The sequence below is a fragment of the Sphaerulina musiva genome (assembly GCF_000320565.1).
Source record: "Sphaerulina musiva SO2202 unplaced genomic scaffold SEPMUscaffold_2, whole genome shotgun sequence".
Classification (NCBI taxonomy): domain Eukaryota; kingdom Fungi; phylum Ascomycota; class Dothideomycetes; order Mycosphaerellales; family Mycosphaerellaceae; genus Sphaerulina; species Sphaerulina musiva.
In genome coordinates this window covers 1,219,440-1,233,799 of record NW_016017384.1, presented here as the reverse complement: position 1 = coordinate 1,233,799, position 14,360 = coordinate 1,219,440, and the positions used below count along the sequence as shown (strand labels likewise).

The 14,360-nt window shown below is 52.7% G+C and overlaps 6 protein-coding genes across 6 annotated transcripts; 3 read left to right on the top strand and 3 right to left on the bottom strand.

The window, feature by feature from the left end:
• Positions 1–5: 5 nt before the first annotated feature.
• On the bottom strand, positions 6–3,525 carry SEPMUDRAFT_147198 (uncharacterized protein). Its single transcript, XM_016904142.1, has one exon. It carries the CDS (start codon positions 3,500–3,502, stop codon positions 764–766), a length of 2,739 nt encoding a protein of 912 aa, XP_016763400.1. The 5' UTR covers positions 3,503–3,525; the 3' UTR covers positions 6–763.
• A 512-nt stretch (positions 3,526–4,037) lies between these two features.
• Positions 4,038–6,407, top strand: SEPMUDRAFT_79794 (tubulin nucleotide-binding domain-like protein; the record flags this gene model as incomplete). The annotated part of the gene is made up of 3 exons (XM_016910226.1): positions 4,038–4,109; positions 4,187–5,144; positions 5,238–6,407. The coding sequence occupies 3 exons, from the start codon at positions 4,038–4,040 to the stop codon at positions 5,696–5,698; spliced, it is 1,491 nt and encodes a 496-aa protein (XP_016763399.1). The 3' UTR covers positions 5,699–6,407.
• On the bottom strand, positions 4,538–7,910 carry SEPMUDRAFT_59916 (4-hydroxybenzoate polyprenyl transferase). The gene has a single exon (XM_016909510.1). It carries the CDS (start codon positions 7,081–7,083, stop codon positions 6,019–6,021), a length of 1,065 nt encoding a protein of 354 aa, XP_016763398.1. The 5' UTR covers positions 7,084–7,910; the 3' UTR covers positions 4,538–6,018.
• Positions 7,911–8,576: 666 nt separating this feature from the next.
• On the top strand, positions 8,577–10,507 carry SEPMUDRAFT_147196 (cytochrome P450). Its single transcript, XM_016904141.1, has 2 exons — positions 8,577–10,101; positions 10,217–10,507. Exons 1-2 carry the CDS (start codon positions 8,590–8,592, stop codon positions 10,385–10,387), a joined length of 1,683 nt encoding a protein of 560 aa, XP_016763397.1. The 5' UTR covers positions 8,577–8,589; the 3' UTR covers positions 10,388–10,507.
• Positions 10,508–10,569: 62 nt separating this feature from the next.
• On the bottom strand, positions 10,570–12,455 carry SEPMUDRAFT_147195 (uncharacterized protein). Its single transcript, XM_016904140.1, has 2 exons — positions 12,000–12,455; positions 10,570–11,934 (listed from the first exon to the last, which is right to left on the bottom strand). Exons 1-2 carry the CDS (start codon positions 12,354–12,356, stop codon positions 10,852–10,854), a joined length of 1,440 nt encoding a protein of 479 aa, XP_016763396.1. The 5' UTR covers positions 12,357–12,455; the 3' UTR covers positions 10,570–10,851.
• Positions 12,456–12,624: 169 nt separating this feature from the next.
• SEPMUDRAFT_147194 (casein kinase-like protein I isoform epsilon) lies at positions 12,625–13,915 on the top strand (the record flags this gene model as incomplete). Its single annotated transcript, XM_016904139.1, has 3 exons — positions 12,625–12,733; positions 12,808–13,296; positions 13,353–13,915. The coding sequence occupies 3 exons, from the start codon at positions 12,625–12,627 to the stop codon at positions 13,694–13,696; spliced, it is 942 nt and encodes a 313-aa protein (XP_016763395.1). The 3' UTR covers positions 13,697–13,915.
• Positions 13,916–14,360: the final 445 nt, after the last annotated feature.

The window sequence follows — 14,360 nt, the reverse complement described above, 5'->3', positions numbered from 1 at the left end:
CGAAGGTGAGTTCGAGGTCGTTATTGTGCTTAAATGTCGATGGGAGCTGGAGAGAGCTGTGCCTGTGCGTGGACACGGTGCTGTGCTGGGATAGCTGCGTACGGCTCCATGTTCTCCACATCCCGCCTGTTGTAGCATTAGGCCATTAGCCAGGTTAGGGGACTATAATAATGCCTGCGCAAGTGTCGGTGTTAGGCATGTTTGATGTGGTCTCGTTCTTGGCCAACGCTCGGGAGAATTCCCATTGGCTTCTCTTTGCCTGAATATTCAACCGCTCGAGTCGACCACACTCGAACCGATCCTCTTCACCCCAGTAACCCCACTGCAGCACGGAACAATGCGTTTACTAGGTTAGCAGAGCTCTTGGGCCCTTGGGCCTTGGCTGTCCAACTCGCGAGACTTTATGCTGCTTATAGCTGTTATACTGTAGTCAGCTATTTATTTCCATTGCCAAGATGTAGGTCATAGCCAGGAGCTTCCAACCCCTCTCCCAATGGCTACCTAGTAGCCCTGTTCTTCCCATGCACTGGGAACGAACTCATCAGCCCTTTTTCAACCATACGTATCCATACCAATAACATGCTGGCACCCCGCTGTCAAGCCCCTCGATTGCTGCTTGATTGTGTAGGGAATATTCTTTGCGCACGCGTGCCTATTTATTCGGCCTCCAAACCCTCAGATTTCTTTCCAATCGGTCCGATGTGCCATCTATCTTGCGCTCCAAGCCCTCGGCCCCCACAATCCAGTCCTCAAGAAACTCTTGCTACATCTGTCCGTTTTGACTATTACTCGGCGGCTGCTGTAACGCCCTGTGCATAGCCTGTAAATGATGGTTCAGCGGATCAACGTTACCCCCGCCTCCACCGCCGCCGCCACCTTGCTGATTGTTGAATTGCTGCTGCTGCTGCTGCTGCTGCTGTTGCTGCTGCTGATTGTTCATGCCCATATTCATGCCCATATTTCCAGCCATCCCGCCATTTCCTTGTGCTGCTGCTGCTGCTGCCGCAGTCTGTTGCCGTAGCATTTCCTGATGGGCACGTAAAGTCTGCATGTATTCAGGATCCCCGCCACTGCTGCCTGCCACTGGCTGTCCGTGCTGTTGAGCTTGTTGAGCTCTTGCTGCCATTTGCTGTGCTCGAGCCGCATTCTGTTTCTGGTGGTGGTTTCTGACCATCATCTGTGCCGTGGGTGGGAGCGACTGAAGAATCTGCTGTGGAATGGCGTTTATACTGCCATACTGTTGTTGCAGTTGAGTCAAGGTCGCCGTGGCTTGACGAATCTGTTGTTGCTGCATCAGTTGCCTCTGTTGCAATTGCTGGGGTGTCATCTGCATTTGTGTGCCGTCACTTTGCTGAGGATGAGCGTGATTCATCTGCGGCGTGCCCTGCATGCTAGCGTGGGGACTCTGACTTTGACCATTTTGTGCCATTTGCATGCGTTGCTGTTGCACCAGATTTTGTTGTCGGATCATTGCCGCTTGACGCTGTTGAATGGCCTGTGCCATAGCCGGGTTGTTCGCGTTTCGAGCTATAGTCATTTGGTGGTTGAAATGCGCCTGAGCCCTCTGCTGAGCAATGTTTGAAATTTGCTCGGCGGTCAGGTTATGCTGCCCAGGGGAGCCAGACTGCATGGCCATAGCATTTTGTTGGTTGGCCATCTGTTGTGCTCGCAGCATCTGGTACTGCTCTTGACTCATACCTGCTGGAAGTTGCATGGGCAACCCGCCCATGCCATTAGAAGCAGGCGTGCCAGGCGCGGGACTTGCTTGCGGCATACGAGGAGTCTGGCTCATTTGTCTGTTCGGTAGGCCACCCATGTTAGGGGTGGCTTGCGGCATCTGCGGTGTCGCGTTACGGCTCGCGTGCTGCTGCTGGCTGACTTGGCGTTGCATTGCTGTGTTTGCATTCGGCACCGTAGCGGACGTCGGCCGAGGAGGACTACCAGCGCCTTGAGTTGTCGTTGTGGGTTGCATGGTGAATCCATTTCCATTCATCATTGGTGAAGAGTTCATCATAGGCGTCTGTTGCCTGACGACGGGGCTCGCCTGTGCGATGGCTGCTGCATGCATGGCTTGCTGCTGCTGAGCCATGAGGTTCTGCTGCGGATGGGCATGGGCGGCTTGCTGTTGCTGATATGCCTGTTGCTGTGCTTGTGCTTGTTGTTGTTGTCTCTGCCTCAGCATCGCCTGCTGCTGCCGCTGCTTCATGGCGGCAGCATTTGCCTCGGCCAGCTCTTGCGCCGCCTTCTGTTGCCGTGCAGCGGTCGCCGCGGCTTCATCTTTTTGCTTCTGTGCCTGCTTGTCCTGCTCCTCCTTTTCTCGCGCTTGTTGCTCCAACTTCTCGCGCACGACTTGTAGCGTCTTGAATCTGCTGAAGGCCGCTGCCGCAGTGCCTGCATTCTCCGTAGCACCCGCGCTTCCTCCAACCTTGATTCGCTCGTCCATCACAAGCATACGACGCTCCGCCTCGGCCGCCTTCTCATCGTCCGCCGCCAACTCTGCTGTGGTTCTCTTACGAGTCTTGGGCGAGGGCGGCGCTGCTTGATGGAGAGGATGGGCCAGTGACTCGAGAAGCTTTTGTGCAGCTTCTGGCCCATCCACAGTATCCAAGAGGAGGGGCGGTTGTGTTGCTAGCAAAACTTCGGCTTGAAAGTCGTACAAGTCTTCTGGCTCCAGGCACATCTTGTTATCTTCGGGAGTCGCGCGACCGGCGGTGGCGGCCATGGGGGTGGGAGGTAGTGAAAGCTGCGGGGTGGTAGGCTCGTCGGTACCCATTTTCCTACGCGGCATTTGTGAGGCGGGCGTTTTTGCCAAAATCAACATCTCCTGGTGTCGGGTCAACTCGGTGGGAAATAGGACCAGCGTCGCGATATTTGGGCCATCCTGCTGCTGCTGTTGCTTGCCCTTATCGTTCGAGGCGCGCGCCTTCTCCGCTTCGGCCTTCTCTGCCGCCTCTTGCTGGGCCTGCTTAGGATATTCCACCAAGGGAGACGGCGTCACATAGCTGTTGTAGTTGTGCATCGAATAGCGCGTCCCACTCGTCGCCGAATCGTTCCGCTTGCTCTTCCCTGTCGACGCACCGCGGTGGTTGTGGACCTCGACAATGAGACAGCCGTCGTAGAAGGGCACATTGTTGGCCAGCAGCTCCTCCAGCATCTGATCCGGCACGCGCTCTCTCCGGATGTCCGCCAGCAGGAACTTCATGGGCGAGTCGTATGGCCAGCTGCCTTCCTGCGAGCCCAGGCGGAAGTAGTTGGTGTGCAGATGCAACACCAGCGACGGCGGCCGGCCGGCAAACTTGCGCAGGATGTAGTCTTTGGTGATGACATGAGGCTCATCGAGTCGTCGCTTCTTCGTCGGCGGCGGTGGCGGCAGCGCTTGTCCTCCATTGTTGTCCATGCCGCCAGTGCGGTCTCGTTCGCGCTTCCGGTCGCCAATAGGCGCGATGTTGTCGCGTCGTGTGCGCAGAGCTTGTCCCGGCCGTGCAACGGCAGCAGTCGCCATGATGTAAGACGAACAAGCTCGACCGGTAGGCACGGATGGTGGTGCTAACAGAGCGGAGTGCGAGTAATGCGATGCGGCAGTCGCGGGGAGGGGATCGTAGCAGTGGTCGGTAGGAGGTATGCGCTGCCCAGAGCTACCGTAAGGCTCAAGGTAGGTTTGACGACAGTGGAGATCCGTCTCGCGCCGCCGAAAGCGCAGCGATGAACCATGCGCGGCTGGCGGTCGTGGTCCGTCGTTGGCTCCAAGATGAGCTACTTCAAGGTGTAGGAGGTAGGTGTATAAGCGTGGATGGTTGCAAGTGTCGAACTGTCGATAATAATGAGGGCGTTGTAGATCATCGTCACATGCAATACATCAATGCACAACAGATACATGGAATGCCAGGGGGGCAGTCGGAAGACTCGGGACTTCGGGAGACGGATGCCGACGGTCCGGAACCTCCCGTCCCGTGAAGCTTCTTTCTCCATATCCCATCCAACCCAAATTCGAACTTGGCCAACACCGACCTTGTGTTCTCGCTCCCATCATCAAAGCAATGCGAGAAATCGTGACGCTGCAGTTTGGCCAGCAGGCTAACTACCTTGGCACGCACTACTGGAACACTCAGGTGGGCAACACTATCTGGGCATATGTGCGCAGGCTATTTGTCCACATCCCCCCTAACTACTGCCATGTGACTACCAGGAATCCTACTTCACTTACTCCGGCGAGGACGAGTCTCCTGTAGATCATGACATCTCCTTCCGCGCGGGCATCGGTGCTGATGGGGCAGAAACCTACACTCCTCGCACACTGCTGTACGATCTGAAGGGCGCCTTCGGCACTCTCCGACGCGAGAATGCACTCTACGAACTGCAGAATCAAGAGGATCCAGCTCGTCAAGGCCAATGGACCGGGGTCAGAGAAGCTCTTCACTTACCACGTATCGCTGCGAGTCCGTATCAAACCGCACTGGATGCTGGAGTGCCGCCCCCCAGCTTGAGTACCGACTCCGTTCGCTTCTGGTCTGATTATAATCACATCTTCTACCACCCTCGAAGCATCATTCAGCTGAGCGAATATGAGCTTAACAGCGATCTCATGCCGTTCGAACTGTGGTCGAAAGGTGAGGAGCTCTTTGCCAATCTCGATCGAGAGCATGATCTACTAGACCGTGACCTGCGACCCTTCTTGGAAGAATGCGACCAGTTGCAAGGTATTCAGCTCTTCTCTACTACAGATGACGCTTGGGGTGGCTTTGCGTCCAAATATCTCGAGCGCGTCAATGATGAGCTTGGCAAAGGCTGCCGATGGCTCTTTGGCCTTTCCGACTCTCAGCGTACCACGCGGGACCGACAGTCACAGCGACTGGCCAATACTGCGCAATCTTTGTATGCCCTCGATCCCTCCGCATCGATACACATTCCCGTGCATAACCTACCGCCACACCTACCGAGTTATGTCTCGCTGGACGCGTTCAGTCAATGGAGCACATCGGCTTTACAGGCGGCGGCCATTGAATCAACAACTTTGCCAACTCGTTTACGGTCTGCACAGTCAGGACGAGCAACGTTCGATACTCTCGAAACGACTTTGAATGGCGACGGAAACCGTCGTATCGCCGGCCTATCTTTGTCAGCGAGCGTCACTTCTCTTACGAGCGGTCCGAGAGCGGCTAACCACAGAACCAATGGCGACGAACGAATGTCAAACGGCATCACAGAACATGGAGAAGATCAAAGTAACGAACCCGAAGAAATCCTCGACATCGACTTCTTCCCGCATGTATCCGCATCTTCTGCATCCGAATCTCGGCGACAATCCAGAACTTCAAATCCCCAGATCTTCAGCAAAGTATCCACAATACGAAGTGAGACAGCAAGTGACCACGACGACGGCCAAGATACAACAGAGACACGACGCCGTCAGTATGGTGGTCCCCGAACGTCCAAGTTTATGACCGCTCTTCTCTTTCCGATGCTATCTTCTTACCCCACGAGCGTCTTACACTTTCCCGGTAGGCCGCAGAAAGTCGCGGTCAAGACTGCACTCCAAACTTCGAGCCAGATATCTGAAAGACTGCGTGCCATTGGTAATGTTGCGTCCCGAATGACATCTGTTGATGAGCGTGAGGCTCTTTGTGATGGTTTGGCTGCTATGGCTGATGAATATGAAGAGGGGTGGATGAGTGATAGCGAAGACGACGATGATGAATGAAGGTGATAATGTCTGGAAACGATTGTTGAATACGGGAGACTATGAAAATTATAGATCAAGCAGGCTACGGAATGTTTTAGCCAGGGAGGTGGATCGCATGCGATGGGAACGGTATCGGTGAATGCGGAGGTGGAGGGGAGATTGTTGGGCCAACGAGGGCACGAGGGAACTGCCGCCCGAGTCGATGACAGCGGAGCTTCGCGGAGACTGAATCGCAAGAGAGAATTCCCAAAAAGTTTTTCCAGGCCCGCCAATCTCGCCATTGAACAAAAACAGAACAGACCAGAGGGAACCCCGTCTGCCGCTCGACGCCTAGCTTTTCAAAAGCCAGTAAGCATAAAGTAGTGCCCGAGAAACCCAAGGACCACACTTGCTCCTACCAATTTCGAGCCGGGACCAAACCACCACGCGCAGCTCTCCGGTCGCTCGAGATCCACCAGATAGAGCATTCCAAACAGCGACAACGCAGCACCACCGCACCCGTTCGAAAAGTATGACCAGCTGAGGTCACAGAGATACCCAGTGGCCACAAGCAAACCAACCTGAATGGTGCTCAGCACTCCAAGCCCCAACTTTGTCCTCTCGCCGAGCCTAACAGCCAAAGATTTCACACCCGCCTTGATATCGTCTTTGATATCCTGGTGCGCATACACTGTATCGAAGATGATGGTCCATAGCGTGTTTGCACCATACAAACACAACGCTCCCCACCTTACAGCCTCCGTAACCCCAGACCCCTCTGTAATGAGTAGGGGATCCGCCCCCAAGGTCGCCGGACACATCACAACAGGAATCGCAAAGGCAAATCCCAAAATCACCTGCGGAAAATCTGTGATCCGTTTACCAAAGGGATATATAAACAATACAATAGTCATAATCGCCGCGTAAACGAGGACCATTCTGTTTTCAAATACTAAAAACATAGCCCCGCAGATCACAGTCAACAAAGCTGTAAATGCATGACCCGCAACCGTTCCCACGGCCCTCCTCGCGATGGGCCTATTCGCGCACCTCGCAACCTGCCGATCGAGATCCTGGTCTATGTTGTCGTTCCAGGTGCACGTGACTCCGCGGAAGAACATGACCCAGATGGCCAGGTAGATGGCCAGGCCGAGGAGTTGGGCTGGTGGTGGGGGTGTCGTGGTGATGCATGCAGAGAAGGCCAGCCCGATGAGATAGTGCCAGTAGAAGGCATAGTAGCCGGAAGGACGGTCAAGGCGCATTAGTTCGGCGTATGGAATCCAGGACTGGGGAAGAAGGCGGAAGAGGAGGGTTGATGGTGGAGTGTATTGTTGCGGGGCTGGTACTCCTGGTGTTGCTGTGGTGGCGGTAGTGCTGGTGCTAGTGGGCTTTTCCCGTGGAGGAACTGGTTCGGAGTCGGCCATGGTGGCGCCTTTACGGACTCCTTCTTGGTGCGTGGGTGTTGGTTGTATCGGAGTCTCGACTTGAGTCTAATCTTGAGAAAACTGGGCAATTGACAACTCGATCTCGCAGGACTTGGATGAAGCTCGGTGGCTATAACAAGCTCGATCAGATTTCTCTGTTATGTGACTCTAAAGCTGGGTGTCGACTTTCAAGCTGGATGACTTCTGGACCGGGAGAATCTGGGTAGCGTAATATGCTTTGAGGCTCGACGACTGCCTCCTCGCCCACGCTGGTTCTCGGTGAGACTGCGGATTGTTATATTCTGGTGCAGCTCTCTGTGCTTGACTTGAGCACCTGGACAAAGGTTCAGGACTCTAAAGAATGTGCGATAGTATTTGAAGAGCACGATCAAGTCAGATCTTTGAGGAGGTTTCGATGGCTTGTAACATGAAACGAATACGATAGTGATCACAGGGAAGAGGAGTGACTCAGAGGGAAGAATCTATCATGGACCTCGAGAACCTACACCGCATCTATAACCGCGGGATTTCGAAGTCCTCGAGCACTTGTCTTCTAATTGAGGCTGGTTTCGCACAGGGCTGGTTTGCCGATCTTCTCAGCTGGGACGCTAGCAACTGTCGTCCACACCATCAGGAAGAGCCGCGGAAACGGGCTCCTCTTTTCCTGACGTATCACCTATTTAGTCTGGACTGTTGACAACACACATACTGCGCTTCATATCTCGGAACTTGAGCAAGGCTGCCCCGACTTCAAACGTGCGGTACACGAAAAGCTAGATAGGCTCGCTTAAGGACAATACCACCACCCGGCCACCCCATTCGCAAAGTCCCCAGGAACTGGTATCGATCCAGCAACGAGGGACATTGCTCATGCACTGCTGTCGACACTCATATGGTCGGGACTAGGTAGCCTTCTATGGTCTCCTATCTCTCCATGCCGCTGGGCCCGATGAAATGCCTCCGTGTCGTGCATATCTAGCGGGCCATCTAGACTCTCCTGATTGGGAGGGCCCGCAAACTAACAAGAAGCAGCTGCATATCGTCCATACGAACCTTGCCTGGTTGCCAAGCTACATGTACCCATGCTGCCATGCATGCAGCAAGCACTCCTCATCATAGCATTGGCGCGGGAGTTGTCATTGACATGACAAAATTCAATTTCACTTGCTGGGCAAGTCCAAATGAGTACGCTGCATGTTGATAGGGAAGCTGAAGCATATGCGACAATTCCATGCGAGATTTGCAGCAGTCCCATGAAACTCTTCATCAGGTAGCCAGTGGGCGTTTGCCACGCTTGAGGTTGGACGCCAGGATAGTGACTACAACCATGCGCGGCAACTAACTGCCTCTGCCCCCGGGGCCTTGCAGCATACCGGCAATACGCAATGTAAGCGAGCAGCGACGAGGAAACGTTCATGATGTAAGGGTGTATTCCAGTCTTCACTTATTGGTTTACTTATCGACTTTCACTTGCTGTCTGAGAGGACCTCTAGCAAATCGCCAACAATGCAATGGATCCTGCTCATCTTTGCGCTCGTTCTATCTCTCATCGCTGCACATGAGCTTGTCCAGCCTGTCGACAAGAAATGGACATCGTTCAAAAAGTACAAGCTGCCGCCAGGTCCCAACGGTCCTCCAGTCGTCGGCAATCTGCTACAGTTCTGGAGAAGTCGGTCTGCTGGAACCCTCGGCAAGACATTCATGGAATTACAAGAATATGGAGAGATGACGACGTTGCATATGGGCTCTATGCTGTACGTCCTGCTCAACACGAACCGCGTCACTAGAGAAATCATCGACAAACGAGCGAAGATCACGCACGAAAGACCTCATATGCCCATCTCTGGCACGCTGGTCAGTAAGGGTATGCGATCTGTCACCCAGCCGACTCGTATATGGGGCGAGTTGCGCAGGATGATGAGGCCATTGCTGAACGATACATGGACGAAGAAGTTTGAAGCATGGCAGGACTCGGAGAGCATACATATGCTTCAATCGTATCTGGAGAATCCTTCGGAATGGTACTTGCACAACTCACGATATGCTACTGGTGTCATGTATGGGGTCATTGCAGGCGAACGGTTGCCCAAGACTGATGAGGAAATGCAAGACTATCGCAAGACCACTATGGAATTTCTCGGCACTTTACTGTCGACTGTGGTAGATTTCTTCCCATGGCTGGAGTGTCTTCCGCACTGTCTTCAATTCTGGCGACATCGATGGCAGGTCATGGGAGACAACCATCATCGCGTGTTCAAATCGTGGTGGAATCCTCTCGTCGCCAAAGCCACAAACGAGAAATCCCACAGCAGCAGCAACGACGGCGATAATACATACTGGGTCAAAGATGTCCTCCTCCACAGCAACGCCCCTTTCAAAGGCAACGAAGACGAAGCTGCCTATCTCACCAACACCGTCATATCCGCAGGTGGCGACAACCCTCGAATCGCACTCAACACCTGCATCATGGCGAGCATCATCCATCCCGACGCTTTTCAAAAATGCCTTCAAGAAATCGAAAGCGTCTGCAACAGTACAACCAACCCAGAATCCCCATCATCCTCATCACCATGCCGCCTCCCCACCGTCGCGGATATCCCTCATATGCCCTACACATGCGCCTTCATCAAAGAAACTCTCCGCTGGAGACCCACCGTCCCCATGGTCCCACCCCACACCGCCGCAGAAGATTTCACTTTCGAAGACTACATCTTCCCCAAGGGAACAAATTTCTTATTGAATGTCCCCGCACTATGTCGAGATTATCCCTCACCGGACGCGTTTTTGCCCGAGCGATGGTTGTCTTCCTCCAATCATGATGGCAATGAAAACGATTATGACGAAGGTGGTAATAATGGGCATAATGATGAAAAAGAAGTCAGTGGAGATCCCACGCGTCTCACACGAGATTTCTGGGGATTTGGAGGTGGAAGGAGAATTTGTATTGGGTACAAAGCAGCGCAGACGGCGTTATTTTTGCCTTTTGCGAGATTGGTGCAGTGTTTTGATTTTGAAAAGGTAATTCTTTTTTTGCTCTCTCCTTCCTCTCTCTCTCTCTTTTTCCCCCAGTCTTCATCCATCCACTTCCATATCCATCTTCTCGTGATCTCGTCTAATCTCATCATCTATCTAGACATCCGACTTCGACGACAAAAAAGTCAATTCCTGGAACTCAGAAGCACCATTTCCCGTTGCGATACGGATACGGAAGAGGAAAGAGGAGGAGGAAAAGGAAAACAAGATTTATGAAGACCTGATTCAGACTGCTGTGGAAAATCTCCGTCTTCCTTCATCATCATCATAAGAACGGATGACCTATCTGGAGCTGTTGCCTTGGGTACTTTACCGTACTTGCGATACAAAGGTACACAACTAACCTCCCTAACCTACTTGCAAGTACTTCCTTTTCCAGAACAGCAGCGAGCGAGCATGATGACACGTGTGTGTGCACTAGGTTGATTGGTTGTATGGAACATGTGAAATCGCGTCCTGACTTGACTGTTGTCCTGTCTAGATTCAGATTCTGTATCTAACATTTGTCTGTATCTAATGCTGTCTAAATCCGCCCACAGTGCAGATGCTTTGCGGCGAATATCCCACGTACATACCGAAACGACTGAAATACACCCTGATTCGAACATGGCGAATACATCTCAAAAACAATCATTCATGTAACTGAACACTCTCGGCCCTGTCCCGTACTCGTTTCACATGACGCTAGAACCATGAATCGGAAGACAAGGCTCCTCCGCGAAGTTCTCGTGATGGTTATGCCCTTCGTCGCTTGACAGTATGGGTGTCCGACGCGAGCTCGTCTGCAGACGTTTCCGACACGAAAGACCCTCCAGCTGCAGTAGATGAAGCATCCGCAGTGACTTCAGTTCGGCTGACTGAGACTCGATCAGCAGACATTCGTAGTGCAGCAGCGTTCGCATTGGTAATAAAATTGTCACGCTGTTCCTGAGCCCATTCCCTAGCGTTACGGTACGCGGCTGCACCCTTACGAAAAGTCTCCGGATCGCTTGTCATTCCATAAGCCTTGAGTTCAGTCATGAAATACTCTGTTTCTCCTCCTCTTTCAGATTCTCGTGGGTGAGTAGCATAGATCTTTAGCGTGCTATTACAATAGGTGACCGTTATCGTATATGCATTGGCGTCATGCACTGGCACGGCATTGCCGTAGTTCTGCAAATGCAAGATGCCTTTAGCCCCGACCGCGCCATCGTACATAGCCTGCAGCGCTGCTATGTTCCCCCTCCCGGAAATGCCTTTCATTTCGACAAAGAAATTCGGGGCCGCTGGCAGATTGGTGCGATTGGATGGAATGATGTAGTTGGTGAGGTCACTGCGCACACTGCCATCAATTTGTGCTGGCATTGCTCCATAGTACCTGTCTGGTTTCGGAACCGAAATATATGGATCAAATTTCTCTAAGCGGAGGAAAGGGACCTCGCCATTAGGATTATAATCCTTGTCCTTCGGCCCTGCTATGACTGGGAGTAAGTCGGCCATCGCGGCAGACTCCGATGCTCTCGTATCGTTACGTCGAAACTCTTGAAACGCTTCTTCGGAGAAAGCAGTCGATGACAGGGAAGACCTTCGGCGCGACAATGCGTCCATAAGCTCCTGTATGTTATTCGGATTTGGTGGACTGCGTCCATCTGCGAAGCAATATGCAACAGAGAAGACGCCCCGATCGGCAAGCTTCTGCTCGAACTCGGGACTGTAGGGCGTTGTAGTCTTCGTCTTTCTTGCACCACTGCTCCTCGCCGTGCTCGACGAGAAGTCTCTTTTGCGGCTTTGGGTGCTCGATTGGCTCATACTTGCCTCAACAGCAGGAAGAGCAGAAAACTAGCATCAAGATCAGCCCCGTTTCGATACCTCTGCTCTGTTTCCATGGCAACCATTACACTTACACCTTGAAGCGCGTTCAGGTCTGGCCCGCCGTTGCTTGCGAAATGCAAAAGGCGATGAGTATCGGATCTCAGCAGGCGTCGGGTCGAAGACTTGATTGTTTCCGCGCTCAACACGAGGCGAGCTGTTTCCGTTCGACGGTCGAATTCTTGCAGTGCTCTGCGAGTCAGATGCACTCTGGACAGCGTGTCCCAGAACCGTGGAGGATAATTGGGAGTGTGTGCCTTCTTCCTCCTCTTCGTGGGATGCTGCTGCTGGTTATCGGCTGGTAGGGCTAAGGCCTCTTCGTGTTGTTCTTCTTGTTCTTCTTCCTCTTCTCGATGTCGTTTCCGCCGACACTGCTCCCCGTTGAGCAGCATGGAGAGGTAGGGAGGGTTGGCGACGTATTTGAGCGACAGACGGCGGCTCTAGAGGTGAGAGAGTGGATCGAAGAGTATGGCAGTGCATAGCGGTGGTTGGTGGTTGGTGGATGGCTGTCTCTACGCGCCGGCTGCCTGGTGATAGATGTGATTCTACCTGTAGAGAACTAGTTCTAAGCGGGGCGTGCCGTCCGAGAGCCGTCCCGTCATTCAGGCCGACTTCCGAAGTTCCGAAGCTGCTCTCAAAATCATCCTCAGGTCAACATCGATGGCATCCACCGACGTCTTCATCAAGAAGATCCAGGATAGGCCAATCAACGGGAAACACTCCCTGATCAAGAAGCTCGGCGAGGGCGGCCATGGCGCCGTTTATCTCGGTGCGTGCGCACTGCCTTGTGAGCGCTGCGAGATCTCGTCCTCTGACTTATTCTTCCTCTTCTTCTCCTTCTAGGCCGAGACTTCAACACTGGCGAGGAAGTAGCACTGAAGTTGGAACACAAGTCACGCGAGCCGTCAATATTGAGAGATGAAGCCAATAATTACCAGGAATTCCAGGGCCTTGCGGGATTTCCCAAGCTGTACTGGTATGGCTGGCACGATGATTACAGAGTCATGGTCGTCGAGCTCCTCGGACCCAGCCTGGAGGACTTGTTTGAGTACTGCGAACGTCTTTTCTCCCTCAAGACCGTGCTCCTGCTTGCAGATCAGCTTCTTGTCCGACTGGAAGACCTCCACGTGAGAGAATTTGTCCATCGCGATATTAAACCGGAAAACTTCTTGGCTGGGACGGGGAAGAATGGCAATACTATCTACATGACAGATTTTGGCGTGATGAATGGATTTGAAAAGACCCGCGACGATGCTGATGAGTCCGTACCTCGGCATCCTCAGCTCATTGGCACGACGAGATATGCGAGCGTGAGAGGACACGAAGGACGCGGTGCGTACGCACAATTGTCGTGTGGCCAGAAGAAACTGCACTAATTCTCACTTTAGCACAGTCGCCCCGAGATGATCTCGAATCACTCGGGTATATGATGATATATTTCCTGCGAGGTAAGCTCCCGTGGCAAGGCTTGAAAGCGTACTCTACAAACGAGAAAGAGCGGCTGGTCATGGAGAAAAAGGCTGCTTTGACGGTGGAAGAGCTGTGCGCGGGACTGCCTAGCGAGTTCGCGGACTACATGAGGTACGCGAAGACGCTCTCGTACGGAGCAATGCCCGACTACGCTATGCTCAGGCGACTCTTTCGAGAACTCGCGAGCAAGGAAGAGATTGAATACGACAACGTCTTTGACTGGACTGTGCGGCTGTACTTGCAGCAATCGAATGGAGATTAGTGGCAAAAGTACTCCCAAATTGCTTGCAATTCTCCCAAGTCTTTCGGTACGACATCCGCAGGAGATTGAGGCACTTTTCAAATGTTGAATTGATGAACAGTGGATGAAGAGAGAGAGAGAAAAAGCCGCGCCAGAACAGTGTCTATCGCACCTAGAGATATTTCGCCACCCACAGAAGCTAACAGAGATAAGAATGAATATACCTCAAGTGGTACAGAGCATGCATGCATACTTACGGGTACACCACCTTTTGTCTCTTCCTCCGCCTGTACCTGCAGTAGTCGAATACATGGTAGCTCTTGTACGTGCGTGTGCATGGTGGGTGTCTGTGTCTGTGTCTGTGTGTGTGACACCCCATGCCATGTCTTTTCCTCAACGAAGGTACACTCCAACAAAACAAAAAAAACCTTACCTAGGTACATGTATTTCAATCAGTAGACGACCCATCATTCAGCTACCAACCATAGAAACATATTCACTGGGGAAATCAGATCACCAAAAGCACAAATTTCTTATTATTTACAGCCGAACAGGAAAACCTCACCTCATCTCACCTCACCTCTATCAAGAAAAATAAAACCCTATCTCCACTTATCTCTTCCTACCCGCGTGTCACACACACACACACACACACACACACAAAAGAGCAAAGAATCTCCCCCCC